General features: G+C 41.1%; 1 protein-coding gene across 2 annotated transcripts in view; it reads right to left on the bottom strand.

Moving 5' to 3' along the window:
- FKBP9 (FKBP prolyl isomerase 9) overlaps window positions 1-16430 on the bottom strand; it is a 59934-nt gene that overhangs the window by 21176 nt on the left and 22328 nt on the right. For both annotated transcript variants that reach the window (XM_087713061.1, XM_014054262.2), the window contains exons 2-5: window positions 15641-15786; window positions 6595-6784; window positions 5336-5481; window positions 2763-2952 (exon numbers count right to left, since the gene is read on the bottom strand). In XM_087713061.1, the coding sequence (XP_087569187.1) occupies window positions 2763-2952; window positions 5336-5481; window positions 6595-6784; window positions 15641-15728 (614 nt within the window). In that variant the 5' untranslated portion in view covers window positions 15729-15786. The remainder of the gene's footprint in view (window positions 1-2762; window positions 2953-5335; window positions 5482-6594; window positions 6785-15640; window positions 15787-16430) is intronic.

Below are 16430 nucleotides of genomic sequence, written 5' to 3'. Positions count from 1 at the left end.
TACTTCAACAGAACCTAGGTACAACATTTCTGCCCAGTACTAGAAACAATTAAGATACAGTGCAGGACCCTCAAGCTCCCTGGCCTCTGGTAGAAGACCAAGATCAAGGAAGGCACAGACCACCATAACGGTGAGAAAGGAATTGATAGATGATGAAGAAAAGAGAGAGAGAGAGAGAGAGAGAAGAGGGAGTCCTTGGTGTGTCTGAAGTTGCTTATTCTTTTGTAGATGTTTCATTAGCCTAACTAGGTAACATAATCAGTACTACTAAGGAGTGCTGTTTGCTGTCAGTTTATATTCTGGTGTCTTGCCTATCTGTGGGGGGGGGAGGCGGTCTTGGGGTTCTTTGGTTGGGTTGTTTACTGATGGTTCTTTGGCATGTTCCTTAATTGGGGTATTGGGGTACTTTAATTACATAACATAAAGACATATTTAACCATAGTTTCAATTGGGAAAATGTGACAATCCTAGACCAGGCCAAATTCAAAAATGCCAGGGCATTTCTAGAAGCCTGGCACTCTGACAAATCAGCTATCAATACACACATAGACATTAAGAACATCCATAGTGTGCAAAAGAGACGATCAACCAGCCCAAAAGAGAAAAAGACTCCACCACCTCTCCACCAGTAACCAGCACTCAGATCAGCATATATTAATTCCAAGGTCAACTTCAGGCAAACAATCAAGATAACAATACCCCAAAGAAGAAACTGCCAAACAGCTATCAGTAAACAGCCCAACCAAAAAATTTCTGACCACTGCCAGCCATGCAGACAAGCATGTCACCAGAATATAAACTGACAGCAAACAGCATTCCTTATTAGTACTGTTGTTACGGTAATGAAACATCTGCAAGAAAACAAGCAAGCTCAGAGAGCACCAAGGGTCCCAATATTCTCCTTTATTACATGATAGACAGACAGAGACAGTGCGTTTCCCCCCAAATAAGGCCCAATCTTATATATTTTTCTTTCAAAGAGCCACTAGGTCTTATTTTCAGGAGATTTCTTGTCTCACCTCATGGCGGCAACAGCACTGACAGCCCTGCCTAACAAGAGCCCATGTGCCAGCCCACTTTTTCTGAGGCTGCTTGCTGCCGCTCAGCCGTTGGCCCCAGCTTCCATTTTGCTGTCAGGTGCCTTCAGGAAAGGCCCAGAAAATAGGCTCTGGAATTACATGTGTGGTGCCCCCAACCTTATTTTGCTGTTAGAGGATTTCAGGAAAGGCCTCTGCAGTCAAGAAACACGCATGTTAATCCAAAGCTATTTTATCAGCTATAGAGGCCTTTCCTGAAGGCCTCTGACAGCTAAACAGAGGCCAAGGGGCAATTGTTCTGACCTAGGCTTCCCAAAAGCACAAAGTTTTATCATCCTGATAAAACCCCTTTTATTTAGTTTAAAGAGAATTCCTCTCCAACAAAGTCCCAGCCAACAGTCTTTCAAGAGATTTCAAAACTACAGACTTTTACCAGATTTGGAGAGCTGCCAGACTGATATCTTCCAAATGCCATTCTGTAGCAGACAATACTTGGCAAGAAGTCAGGAACAGATCTTTACCCTAATGCAGTGGTCCCCAACCTTTTTATCGCCGCGGACCAGTCAGCCTTTGATAATTTTACCGTGGCCCGCTGAGCGCGCGCAGGGTGGGGGGGCGTTGTTCGCGACGACACATTGATTGTTTATATATCAGATTGTTTTGATTAAACAACTTTTATTTTATTGTATTTAAACATGCCTTACAAAATAAAATACAATTACATAAATATAAAGTGCAAGGCTACGCTACTAGCGCTGTCTACGCTAGCCCTACGTAGCTGCGCAGGCGCTCTTAGGTTTTTTTCAGGAATCGGCCAGCGCTGAAGCGCTGAAAAGGAATAAGAAGGGCGGCGCTGGACACAGGGGGGCGGTGGGCCGCTGGTGACGTCAGAGTGCCACCAGTGGTCCAGTAACACCCCTTGTGCCAGTTAGCCCTAATTTGCATACAGAAAGAAACTATGGCTCCCGGCCGCTGCAGCGATCATGGCCCCCGGCCGCTGCAGCGATCATGGCCCCCGGCCGCTGCAGCGATCATGGCCCCCGGCCGCTGCGCGGCCCGGTGCCAGGTACTCCACGGCCCGGCACCGGTCCGCGGACCGGGGGTTGGGGATCACTGGCTTAGAGAGGGCTGTAAAGCACTGTAAACAGTATATAATCTAAGTGTTATTCCTATTACTTTACTTACTTGCATTGAAATGAACATAACTCAGAGGACAAGTATGCCCGTTGGATTGAAAAAAAGAGTGTCCTGACATTTATTTTACATTACATTTATCAACAGTATTTTTCTCTCAATTCAATAAATAGAAAATGCAAAAATTTATACACTAAAATTATTCTAATAATTACTGAACCATTTACTAATAAAATTATATGAACTTCAAATGCAGATGTTCCTAAATTTGTACATCTAATGTTTTATAGGCTCAGCTTATGGCTTTATTAAAGGAAGAAAATTAAGGGGGAAAAGTTGCTCCCATCAAACGTATCTGGGTGAAATTCTTAATTTATTTTATTGGTTTATTGTTTATTTCCTGGAGAAAATCCATCTATATGGTTGCTAAGACTGTCACCAACTTGATGTACATAATCAATCTTATTAATTACTAATATATTTATACCCAGAAATTTAAAAAGCTTTCTAACAAAAAAGCTACTGGAAAAAGTAGCCAAGGAGTGCTAGGAATATATACAGAATATATTTGATGCTTAATTACATGCTTACCTGGAATCAAATACTGTTCCATCAAGAAGAGTACCATTATAGTGATACCTGAGGAAGTCCCCAATTTGGGTGTGACGTTCACACAACTTTGGCACAAACAGTTTTTCTATATTAACCCTGTCTTTAGGATTGTGTAGATCTAGAAGAGCTACATCAAAGACAAGAGAAGCTTGGCCAGGTATTTCTTTCCCTGTAAACAAAGTATACAGAAAATAAACAAACAATGAATTTTTGAATATCATTTGGTGTACCTTCTTTTGGTATCAGTTTGAGGCTATCTGCATAATGTTCACTATTGGAAGGAATAAAACTGGCATAAATCCAGTTTTGATCTCCTGTTTGTTGTTGAACTTTTAGACCTTATTCTGCAGTTTTTAATTATGCAAATATTCTTGAGTAGATAAATGCCTTGCTACCCTACATGAACACCTACAAATGAAATTGATTAGTCCATCTCTATTGCAATGTTCCTTCATGGAGACAAGATATATATCCAAATTTAAAGGGATCTCATATTATTTAAATAATATTTATGTATATATTATTTAAATTTAATAATATAATTAGATTTCCTAGTTTTCCTGTTTCTGTGGTATCAATTTCATTTTAAATTAAAAATCTGTTTTGTTGGAACATATCCAATTCAAATGCAAATAAATCTTATTTGTGATAAAATAATGAGGAAGTCATCTTCTGGAGTCTGCTGTTATTTTTCATCTTTCTTGGTGACTTTTCTTTATTATGCTCCTTCCCCTTCCTCCCTTGTAACAAGGAAAAACAAAGTTATCCTTTAAAAATGTCTTTGTATTAAGCAAGTTAAAAATAAGATGTTTATTAAAGTTAATGAATTACATAAACACCATGTGCAACATCCCAAAACGAATTATGTAAAAATAGTTTAAATCATATAATAGAGGAAAAAAGGATGAAATTTTAGATGCTCCACTACTTTCAATGGCGTTTAATTTTAATAATATCTAATTTGTAATACTGATTTTTATAAATGTATATGATTGTATATGATATGATGGTTTTGCTTACATTGTTTTTTTTTATGAAATATTGCATGCCACCCAGAGAATCTTTGGTCAGATGGGCAGCCATATAAATTTAATTAATAAAATTAGCCACCCAGAGTAATCCTTGGTCAGATGGGCGGCGATATAAATTAATAAAGTTAACAACAAATAAATTTTATGTTGTTCAATCATAACACTTATTTGTATTAGAGCACATGCCAAACACAAGGCCAGTGGGGCAGATTTGGCCTATGATGGACACAAACCCTGGAGGTGGCAAGGGACTGTCCCCTGCCGCCAGTCCACCCCAGCCAGACCCCCCCACAGCACATGCACAGGAGGCAGCAAGCATCTAGGGGCTGGCAGTGTCCGGCAGCAGCAGCAACCCACCGGCCCTTCTCAGCCTACATAGCTCAGTTGGGGGACGGAGCACTATACCACTGGGCCAGCTCTCTAAGCAGCAGACGGAGACAGTGGCATTCAGGAAACGCTTCACATTGGACGGCCACCTACCCACCACTGTTTCACCACCTGTCTTCACTTGCCTGTAGCTGCTGCAGCTGGGACAGGGCAGGTGTCCGGCTGGCTAGACCGTCTGGTTCCCCCCCCCCATGCCTCTACCCCCGCCTGCTGCCGATGCCAGGCAGGTGGCGGGGCAGGGTTGGTGCCGCGTCATGACCCCTGCACACTCAGCCTTCGCCAGCCAATCTCGTCTTCTAGTTCTGCCACACAGAGCTACAATGAGCTAGAAGGCTCAGAGCATGATGAGCTTTCCACCCGGTGTCCCACCATGACGACCCCAGCAAACAGAAACAGTGGGGAGCCCCAATCCCCAAGAGACAACTGAGACTCCACAGACCATACAGTGCAGGTGGGTCTGAACACTGGGATCGCTGGGCCGATCCTCCAAGCAGCAGGCAGAGGCTTGGTAGGACGAGGCACATGATCCAGGCAAGCAAAGACAGATGTTGGGGTCATGGTGAGGCAGCCCAGCCAGTCCCCATCACCTCCACACCGTGGCCCTTGCACACTCAGCCCCCAACATTCAACTTCATTCTCCAGCAAGCTTGTCCCCTGCCCACCCATCCCCAATGACCCTGGCAATGGGGAAGGGCAGGGAACAGGCTTGCTGGAGGACTAGGTTGGACAACAAGGGCTGAGCACACAGGGGCCACAGTGTGGTGGTGACAGCAACTGGCTGGGCTGCCTCATTGTGACTGCACCATCTGTCTTTGCTCTCTTGTGGATCAAGCCCCAGCATCAGCCCTGGTCCCACCCCCCTATATCGAAGACACCTGAATTCCTCAGGCCTGCCTAGTCCCCCACAGGCAGCCCCCAACGCGAGCAACATTGAACTGGCCACACCCACCTAGTCAACGGTGACCACCTAATCATGCCCACCTGAGGTCAACTGCAATGCTGATGCGGCCCTCAATAAAATTGAGTTTGAGACCCCTGCTTTAGAATGCCAATTAGGAATGAGTAAACTTTCAGATTAATCAAAATACAGTAAAAATCCTGCCGATTTCTCTGCAAAAAAGCAAAATAATTTACCATCTCCATCCTCTCCATATGCCAAGAAAGGTGGTACTGTGATTATGCGCTTTTCTCCTACACACATTCCAAGAAGACCTTTGTCCATTCCAGGGATTAACCACCCAATTCCTACATAAGTGTCATAAGTTCGCATTCTATTGTGACTGAAGATATAAATAAATACCAGTGAATTCCAGATCTCTTCATTTTAGTGCAGAGTAAAAAAAAAACAAGAGAATGAAATATAACAAAACAAGAGAATGTGTATTTGCCTTGTTCTCAACACACACAAAAATTTTATGTTACTAGAACTATTCATGGTATAATTCAAAAGACTACATAGAGCGTGGACAAGCAGTCGTTAAAGGTCCAATCCAAGTGTCATGGATGGCATAAAAATCAATACATCATGAAAAAGAGTTTTACAGATGGCAAAAAAGTTAATATTTTTAATTACGCACTGAATTAATAATAAAAATACCTCATGCTTTAGATCTGAAGGAAGAAAGATGCACCAGATTATGTGGAGGTACCACTTGGAGACAGTCTTACTTTGGTACCTCCATAGTCTGGTGCACTATGTTTGTCCAGATCCATGTAATAGCCTTCCATAGCTGCAGTGTGAAATCTAGAAATACACATTTGTTTCAGGAGTTGCAAACAAGTATTAGATATATGTACCTTTCTGCCATCAAATATAAAACACTGAACTTTTCATAAATTCTTCCTTTTATTAGTCCTTTATAGTATTTAGTTAATATTTGCAATGATAGTACACAAACAATGGAAAAAGGAGACAAAAAGGGCATTAGAGGAAATAAACAAGAAATTTATAAGCATTACCAAACTAAAGGAGACTGAACTTCATTATCAGGATTTTTTAATATTTCAACATTTTAAATGACTAATATTATTTTATTTTTTTAAAAAAATTAAGTAATGCATAAATATTAACAGCAAGAATCAGCACAGTATAAATAAATATAATAAGATGTATATATTTCTATTCAAGCAGTGCAAATGTTAACCTTATTTAACAGATCACTGAAAATTAAAACATTGATTTTATTCTAGTAGAAATTTACAAAACCAAATTGTTTCCAAGTTGGATTTAACATTTAATTTGACTGGATAACGTCATCCAGCGAAAGGATATAAGGAAGAAAAAAAGCTAATACTGTTTCTTTGTTCATTTGGGGCCTGCATTGCACATCTGTACAATCATATATGTTTATATCCCACCAATATATGAAAAAGGCAAAATATTTTATTGATACCTTGAGTCAAATAGTGTTCCATCTAAAAATGTTCCATTATAATGGTATCTTACAAAATCAGACACCTGAATTGTCCTTGTACAATTTTCTGGCTTGTGATAAGTCTGAATTTCAACTTGGTCTTCAGAATTCCAAACATCAACCAGAAGGACATCAAAATTCAGAACAGAATTTGCAGGAAGTACACTGGCTGGGGATGCAAAAGATATTAAAAAGGAATTGAATCTAATTATTCACCAGCTACAAGTATTTTTTTTAAAAAGGCTATTTTTCTGATTATTATATCCAACATCCTGTACCAGCAATAGAAAGAAATGCAGAGAAAGCGAATTCTTTTTTTTTTTTTAGATTTATATACAATGCAACAAATATATTGTATTTCCCCCATAAATAAGACTGCATCTTATATTTTTGGGGCCATCAAAAAAGGCACCAGGTCTTATTTTCGGGGAAGTCTTACTGTATTTTTACTGTATAAGACACACCTTTTTACCTCAAAAAAGAGTGTGAAAATCTGGGTGCGTCTTATACTCCAAATGTAACACCACCCCACCACCCCACCCAATCCGCACGTCTCATTTTCGGGTGGTTCCAGGCTGCGGGGATCCTCACCTCCACTCGGATTTCGATAACAATCTTTTTATCCATTTAAAACAAACTCTATCACCCTATGCTATTTAACTGGAGGGGTGGGATGGGGAATGATTTTCATGAGGGCAGAAGAGGGACTTGGCACCAAAGGCTCCACTCCCGAGACTTACCTATAACCGTAGGCATTGAAAGCCTGGCTTTCTTGCAGCAAGCCTGATAAGAGACGCAGCCCTTTAGTTCTTCTGGATGCTGCCATCTCATAAACACATTGCCGGGCTTCCCAGCAAGCCCCCTACACCTTTGCTGCTTTCCGAAGTGGCCCTTGGAAGCATGAGGGTCATGATTTGGTTGGCGAAGCGGGAACTGTGCAGGAGGCATAAGACAGTTGCCGTGATGTCCACCACCTGGAATGCCTTTGTTTCAGATCTGCTGCTTTCTTCACGCCCAGTTGAAAATCCACCACACTCTTCCCTACATATTTATACAATAAAGAGTGTTTTATTATCATGACAGCCATTTGAGCAAAAGATGAATTGCCTCCGCTTCTGATTGTGCTCCATCTGGATGGACAAGCTCCCACTGCCAGGCTCCCCCCTCTCCCCTGCTGCTGGCTGCTTTGCCTTTGTCCACGCATGATGGGGAAGAGCTCAGAGGAGAGCTTGGGCAAGGGGGAAAGAGCGTGGAATGGGGATACATCCCCCCCCAATCCTGATTAAGCAGTCCTTGCAGGGGAGCAATTTGTATGGTTCTCCTACCAGGAAACTGGAGGGGGGGGAGAGAGAAACCCTTCCGGCTGTAAAGCCTGTACTCGGTGACAGGAGCCAAAGCAGCCTTTTGCACACTAGGTTTTTGATATCAGGAAGGAAAGCTTTTTTGGGTGGCACTGCCACTATTCCCTCCCCGAACGTGGGCACTGCAGACTCACATTCTCTTTCCTCCTGGCCAGATCTGCCACCTGAAACGCCTTCATTTCAGAACCACAGGCCATTTTTGCAATTGGGGAGGGAATAGTGGTGTTGCCACCTGAAAAAGCTTTCTCCCCCCCCCCCGATACCAAAAACCTTCACAGCAGGAGGGGCCCCCCCACTCTTCCCATTACAAAGTTTCTTGGTAAATGGCTGTCATGATAATAAAGCTGTCTTATTGTATAAATATGTAAGGAAGAGGGTGATGGATCTTCAACCAGGCGTGAAGAAGGCAGCAAATCTGAAATGAAGGCATTCCAGGCGGTGGAGATCATGGCAACTGTCTTACGCCTCCTGCGCAGTGCCCGCTTCACCAACCGAATCTTGACCCTCATGCTTCCCAGGGCAGCTTTGGGAAGCAGCAATGGTGTAGAGAGCTTGCTGGGAAGCCCAGAACATGTTTATGAGATGGCAGCATCCAAAAGGACTAAAGTGCTGCATCTCTATTGGACTTGCTGCAAGAAAGCCAGGCTTTCAATGCCTGCAGTTATAGGTAGGTAGACGGGGCATCTCGGGAGTGGAGGCAAGTCCCTCTTCTGCTCCCATGAAAATCATACCCCACCCCACCCCTTCCAGCTAAATAGCATAGGGTGATAGGGTTTGTTTCAAATGGATAAAAAGATTATTATCAAAATCTGAGTGGAAGTAAGGATTCCCGCAGCCTGGAACCACCCAAAAATGCAAGGCACAGAGGTGGCGATGGTATGTGGCAATCCCTGCAGCCTGGAACAGTTGGTTCCACCTGCTGTTTGCCTCAAGAACGCTAGCCAGATTAATACTGATGGATCCTGGTAGGCAGAGGCAGAAACTTTTTTTCTTGTTTTACTCCCCCAAAATTAAGGTGCGTCTTATACTCCAAAAAATATGGTAATTCCCTCCCCCCATGTAACGGGAAGAAGGGGTAAGCTGCCCCTCATGCCTCCTTGCCTAACGGTCTTACTAGTAGCTCGGTCCATGGAACAGCTGATCTGTGGATGATCAGCCGATTGAGGCTGCAAAAGCAGGAGGCCCCACGTGCCCTCTTCAATATCAGTCTTAGTGCACCAGCAACTTGGTCAGGAGACCAAGCGAAGGCACCAACTGTCTTCCTGAAACAGCTGATCTGTGTGTGCACTCCTGGTGTCACCTCCAAGAAGCACAGCTTCAATTGACTCCAAAAGCAGGAGGCTCCTTGGGCCTCACAACCCCTTCAAGAACAGGCCGAAAGTTTCAGATGGAGTCTTTTTGGGATGTGTGTTTGTGCTGGACTCAAGGAAGGACAATTGGCAGGAAAAGGGGGGGGGGATTTTACTGCCAATCACCATTTCCTTGAACCCTGCCATGGGTGAAACACGGTATTAGTTATCATATTTTAGACAAAAGATAAATCATAATACAATTTTATTTCTGAAAAATTACAGTAAATTTTTATAAATTCACCATTTTTAATCATCTAATGTCCATCCATTAGGCTAATACAATGAATTTGGACCTTATTTTTTCAAGAAATCAATTCTAAGTATGACTAAACTAACACAATAACAGAATCTATACAACTTACAAATTTACACTAAAACATTGTTTCTTAAAATATGGTCCTAGGACCCCTGGGGGTTCCTCAAGGTTTGCATAATCAAAGTATTTGCTCATATATTAAAAATAATACAATATTACAATTCCCATTAAATGATCATAAGAACCAGTAGCAAAAGTAAATACATCAATTTTGATTTTTAGTATGGCAAATGTGAATAAATACAATGCATATTAATAAAATCTCTTTAGGAATTTACCATACATTTTTAAAGTGAGAAGATTAAAAATTTAAGAAACACTATATTAAGACATCCATCACAGTCTACACAAACTATAAAAGTTGACTATCACAAGACGCTAAAACAGGCAAACCAGAGTGAGTTAGAAAAACCAAAATATAATGCAGATTTAGACAGAAACTATTTTAAGTCCATTTTCGCAGTGAGCTGCTATTCTTTATTTTTGCTTTTCCTGCTGATGTACAGCAATGTAAGACACTGCTATATATTCCCAAACGAAACTTACTTTGGGAAACTATAGGATATAGTCCTGAAAATTTTAGCATAAGCTTGCCTTTTAATTACCTTTGTTTGTTTAATGTATTAATAATGGGCCAAGAGAAAAGTATACGTTTATTATTTACCATGTTTCCTCAAAAATGGGCTTGAAAATAAGCACTCGGGCTTAATTTTGGAAAGGTCTTATTTTTTTTAACATGGAGGCATCGAGTGTGAGGGCTGACAGGAGTGGGAGTGCAGCTACCGCTGGCCCCGCCCTCTCCATCCCACTGTCTGCTTGCCCAAGGCTGCAATGGGCCAAGTTATCAGCACAACGCGACCTTCATTATACCAGGCAGGACCAGCCCAGAAGGACAACTGAGAGCAGGTTGCCGGGAGCCCATGCAAGGCCAGCAGCAGCATGGGCAGCCACTTAACCATTTTAGGACTTGTGGATTCCAATTTCCAGAACCCCCCTAGCCCCCCCCCAATTTTATTGCTGATTTTTTTCCTTGTGCCGAAGACGTACAGAGGGAGGTGTTAAAAATTAACATTTCAGAAATGTTACCTGCAGACGTCTCCAGTACAACGCTCTGCCGCAGCTGCGCAGCATTACAAGGCTGGAGGGCTTGGCTCCCCCCCACTTATGTCCACCTGCTGGGCCTGTTGTTGCTGGCCTCGAGGGGCCTCATTGCCCTTCTCACTGCGCTGCTCTCAGCAGCCCTACTGGGTTGTTTCTGCCTGGCATGGGGCAACTAGGCTCAGATATCCAAAGCCCCTCCCACAACAATCAACAGAAAAATCCCCCCACCCATTTTCATGCTGATTGTCCTTTCTTTGGGGAGCCCTGGACAAACATACATCCCAAAAATGCTCAATCAGAAGGCTTCAGCCTTGCTATCCTGCGCAGGGAAGGCAGAGGTTTGCTCTAAAGCTGCGGCAAAGCATTATACTGAGAGGCCTCCGCGGGTAACATTGAGTTGTGTGTCTTGCACCAATGATAGGGGTGCAGGCCGGGGACTCGGCAGCCAGGGAAGACAGGGTTTTGGGGTGTAAAGGAAGAAGGGGTGATCTCACTTCCCTCCTCTGTCCCACTGTAGGGCCGCAACGGAGCTTACACATGGCAGCGCAACCACTGGCAAAGGGGGCCCTGACAGGCCAGCAATGGGTGACGGGCTCCAGAGATCTGGGCCTAGTTGCCCCATGCCAGACAGGAGCAGCCCAGCACGGCTGCTGAGAGAAGTGCAGCCAGGACGGCGATGAGGCCCCGTGAGGCCAACAGCAGCTATGCAGCAGGCCCAGCAGCCAGGGAGAGGTAGGGGGAGCCAATTCTAATGCACTGCATGGCTTTCTGCCTGGTTGTAGTAGCAGCTTGAACATGACCCAAGCTCCAGGCCTGGCGGAACACAAACGATAGTCATAATTTTGGCGATACACAATATATGTTTGATTTAGATACTTAAAACTTATAACATCTTTATTCTCAAAACATAATTAAAATCATAGCATCTGCTATTAAAAATGACCACATACAAAATAACACCAATGTCTCATTTATGAAAGCAATGAAGAAAAAAAACATTTAGCTATACAGTTTTTCTTTCCAATATTTTCAACAAAACTAAAACTTCTAACTTGAAAGATACAGGTAGTCCATAAATTACAACAGTTTGTTTAGTAAGTGTTTAAAACTACAATGGCACTGAAAAAATGGCTTATGACCATTTTCACATTTACAACCATTGCAGCATTCCCAAAGTTACATGATCAAAATTTAGACTCTTGGCATTTATTACCCAGGGGCATGTGATCACTTTTTACAACTTTCTAACAAGCAAATTCAATGGGGAAACCAGATTCCCTTAACAACTGTTAACAAGCACAATGATTCACTTAACAATTGTGACAAGAAAGGTTGCAAAATGAGACAAAATTCAATTAACAACTTTTTGCTTAGTAACAGAAATTTTGGACAATTGTGGTTGTAAATCAAAGACTACCTGTCCTTCCAGATTTGGGTTAAGTTCTTGAGTGCAGATATAAGAAACAAATCAAACTGTCCTCCAAGTAATTCCTGTCACAACAAAAATTTTTTATGAAAAGCTGTTTTTCAAACCATGTTAAAAAATGACTCTTAGACTAGTCAAGTGTTTTAATTTAGTGAGTTACAGGGGTATTACGGAAAGAATTTTCAAAAAGTCATGTGACTATGACTATCTGATTAAAACATCACTATTTTTTAGATGCATTGCACATGTGACCTACATTAAAGAGGTATGGTATTTCAATCACAAACCATTTCTGACCTGTTACCTGTAAACAATCCTAGTGAGTTACAGGAGAAATTATTAAAAGGTGGAACAAAAGTATAATCAGCCCAAAGTAAAATACGCACTGTATTTTTCAGTGTATAACACGCACCAAAATTTTGAAGAGGTAAATTTTTTTTAAAAGTTTTTGCATTCTGCAGACCTCCCGAGCCCTCTGTACGCTTCATTTTTTATGAAAATGGAGCATGCAGAGAATTTGAGAATCCTGCAAAGTGCTCCAGGGGGCTGAGGGGAGGAAAGGAAGAAAAATTGCCTCATTTTTGTTTTGTTTTTTGCTAAAACGGGCCCGTTTTTTGCCAAAAAAAGGAAATGCTTTTAGGAAATGTATAACTTTTAGGCGGCTTATAGAGTACTCTCGTATTCATTCATTTTTGCCCTCCCCAGCCCCCAGGAGCACTTTGCAGGGCTCCCAAACCCTCTGCTCATCCATTTTTGTGAAGGGGGCAGGGTTTTGGGAGGCCAAAAATGCTGCATTCAGTGTATAAGACACATTCAGATTTTCACCCGTTTTGGGAATGGGAAGGTACGTCTTATACTCCAAAAAATACAGTAATAATGTGTTGTGTATGATGTTTATAATGTGTTATCACCCATTTTAATTCCATTTTAATACCTAAATTAAAAAATAAATGTAATGTTTAAACACAAATAGCTAGTGACTATTTTGGCCTACTATCATGGCAGCGAATATTGCTACTGCGTCTTACTATATAACTTTCAGAAACTGGCTTCTTCAGATGTCTTCAGTTTGCAACTCAGAATTCTGTTTCCAATGCTGGAAAGTAGGTGAGGCTATACTGTATTAATCATGATGCAATCTTTTTTTGCATCAAAGAATAGTAGAATATTAAGAAATGTTGTGTATTATTTGCACAAATAAAGCAAAACTACTTCCTTTTTTTCCTAAAGAAATTATCAAAATACTCACCAAGTCCTTTCAATGATTTTAGAAAGGAATTGAAGGAGAGAAAATTTTGAACACTGAGAACTTAAATATCTTATTTCAATAAAATTAAACCAGTAAGGCATCATAGCACCATCAATATTAGTAAGACTCTCGAGAAGGAGGAGCCAACGTTGTAACGACACATCGCGCTGACTCGACAGTCCGAGTCCGCCAATGAAACTTTTGTCCTTGGACGGTCCGGTAGGACCTAAACCATCCTGAAGAGACAATGACAGGGAAGCCAAAACCTTGCTGGTCACAGGGACACCGCAAAGTCCCTGATTGACCCAAGGGTAGTGCTTCCAACCGAAGACAAACAGACAGCCCCCAGGCTGGCATAGTTGGAGACGGCTCCCGAAGGAAAAGACAAAGCGAAAGCATTCCATCTGGTGAGGTTTTTTTTCTTTTTATTCTTTCAGAAGATCTGCGTTAAGAAACTTTAAAAAAAAAAAATAATAACTAATCCTCAAAGTAAGAATAAAGCAGCGAATTTAATACTTATTGGACTGCTATTAGAAAATTTCCTGCTCTGGTTTGTAACAATGTTTTGTGGATTGAAGTAACTGCAACGTTTCCTGTTTCCCCGCTTGAAGTCTATGGACTGATCTTTTTTTCTCTATTTTTTTTTTACTACCCTAATTTTTTCTGTTGGCTTAAATTAAACTTCTCTTATTTTAACAAACTTTTTCCTTCTATTGGTTAAAATTACATTAAAGACATCTAAGGAAAAAACATAAAAAATAATTATTGAATAATTATTGAATCTGCCACCTGGAAGTTAAAGCCTGAACTTTGTTTTTCTTTGGACAGAATGTATCCTTCGTTCTGCTTTATTTAGTTTTACTGACCTTGCAACGGAAGGGTTTGGAATTTGCTTATAAAACCTGATAAAGACTTAAAAGCATGAAATCTGTTTTGTTAGTGCTACTGGAAAACATCTTGGCAAGAGAAAAAAAAGACAAGTAAGAGATAAGAACCCTTCTACTTTAAAAACTTTGAAATAACTTGTGTTTAAGATTTAAAATAAATACAGACACATCCCCTAAAATTTTGATAGGCTAGAGTGGCAGATTCCTTTTCCTATTTTCTTTATATTTCTTTACATTTTGAAAAATGGATCAATATTCAGAGGAAGAAAACCTAATAATCCAAAACATCCTGGCTGGACTTCAAAATATTTCAAAAGGACTTGAGAGATTTGACAAGAAATGGGACAGTCTATGGGGTGCTACAGTAAAAGAGGAGGGGGTTGGAGCCCCCGAGACCAAAGAAAAGAATGGAAATATAGAAAACAAAGATAAGACATCAGATGAACCCATTAATGGACAAAATACGAGTGCATGCAGAAAGAAGGGAAGCTGGAAAAGTGTTTTTGACAACTTTGGCACACGAGGCATTGCTCTGTTTTTTGGCCTTGATATCTGCCTGTTTTTTGCCCTCTGAAGTGCGAAAAACCGCCCAATGCGCAAACCGGAAGTTTGAGAATGGACTTCCAGTTTGCACGTTGGGCTACTTGAAGGAGAAAAATGTCAAAAGGACAACCCGGAAGTCAGTTCCCAAACTTCCGGTTTACATGTTGGGCCATTTTTTACCCTCCCCAGGCGCTTAGAAAGCCCCTGGAGCCTGGGGAGGACCTAGTAGGCCCACCAGAAGTCACAAAACGGGTCATTTCCGGCCTCCGGAGGGCCTCGGGGGGGGGGGGGGGCAGGGGAGGCCGTTTTCACCCTCCCTAGGCTCCAAGAGAGCTGTGCGCACATGCATGGTGGAAGCAGGGGGGGGTCATACGCACATGTGCAGAGGGGCATTAAATTATGGGGTGGGCACGCGAGCGTGCACGATAGCACTGGTGCACGTGCTTTTGGCACCTGAGGCAAAAAAAGGTTTGCCATCACTGCTCTAGGCTATTTAAATATTATATGTATGCTTTTAAACATAAGACAAAAAACTGGATAGAATCATTGGCTCAATCCTTAATCTATATATGCTTTTAGTGCCTTGGAAATTATGAATACTCAAGAGTTTGGGAATTGGATATACTGTCATATTCAAAACTATAGATAATACAAGATGAATTGGGCAACAATAAATCCATAATACATAGGTTAAATTAATTTTTAAAGCCTCACATTTTAACTACAGTTTAATAAACCTGCCCTGACTCATTATATTTAGGCATCAAAAAGTATAGAAAACTGTACTTACAAACTCTGTCATTTCCATATTCAAGATGGGATGGAATCCTTACAAATCGTCTTTCATTTACACACATGCCAAGCAGAGCCTTCTCCATCCCAGCAATAAGCTGATTTTTCCCCACAAAAACATTGAATGTTGAGCCCCTGTCATAGCTAGAAAAGAATGAATTTTTAGATCAGTTAAATAAACATTCAAATATTACATTTCATTTACATAGCTTATTTTTTATTTCCTTTAAGCCAATTTACAATTTAAAAATAGGTGTGACATGATACTTTGTATATATTTGTCTTTAATTTTTTTAATATAAACTATAAGGTGATACACTACAAAGCATATTATATCCAGCATTATTTTTACATCCGAGAACATCACTGGGTTCCATCTAAATCCCATGCAGATTCTTTGTTTCCTCTGTAGTTTTTGTTCTTTCTGACTGTAAAATAAAGAAGACCCTATTAAACGTTCCTTACATACCTCATAAATTCCAATGAACAGCCTAATAATAATAATCACATAATCTGATGCTTACTACATCCAAAAAAACATTGTGGCTCATATAAATTATAAAGATAAATCATTCTTCTTCAGAATATCAGCGGCATACATGAAATTAGATCCATTCCAAAAAGAAGTTTAGATCACATGCTCACATCCAAAATCCAACTGAAGCAAGTTGTTCTTTAAAATTTCATCATATTCCCTGGAGGACACATTTGCAGCAGGATGTCTATAGAAATTGTCAGTCATCTGGGTTAATAAACATCTACATTGTCCCAAAAGATGCTTTTTCAAA

The sequence above is a fragment of the Thamnophis sirtalis genome, unplaced genomic scaffold (genome assembly GCF_051295495.1).
Source record: "Thamnophis sirtalis isolate CommonGarterSnake01/CBP01778 unplaced genomic scaffold, rThaSir2_p1.2 scaffold_4, whole genome shotgun sequence".
Classification (NCBI taxonomy): domain Eukaryota; kingdom Metazoa; phylum Chordata; class Lepidosauria; order Squamata; family Natricidae; genus Thamnophis; species Thamnophis sirtalis.
Note: the sequence above shows the minus strand (reverse complement) of the source record. Positions and strands in the feature narration are given on the sequence as shown.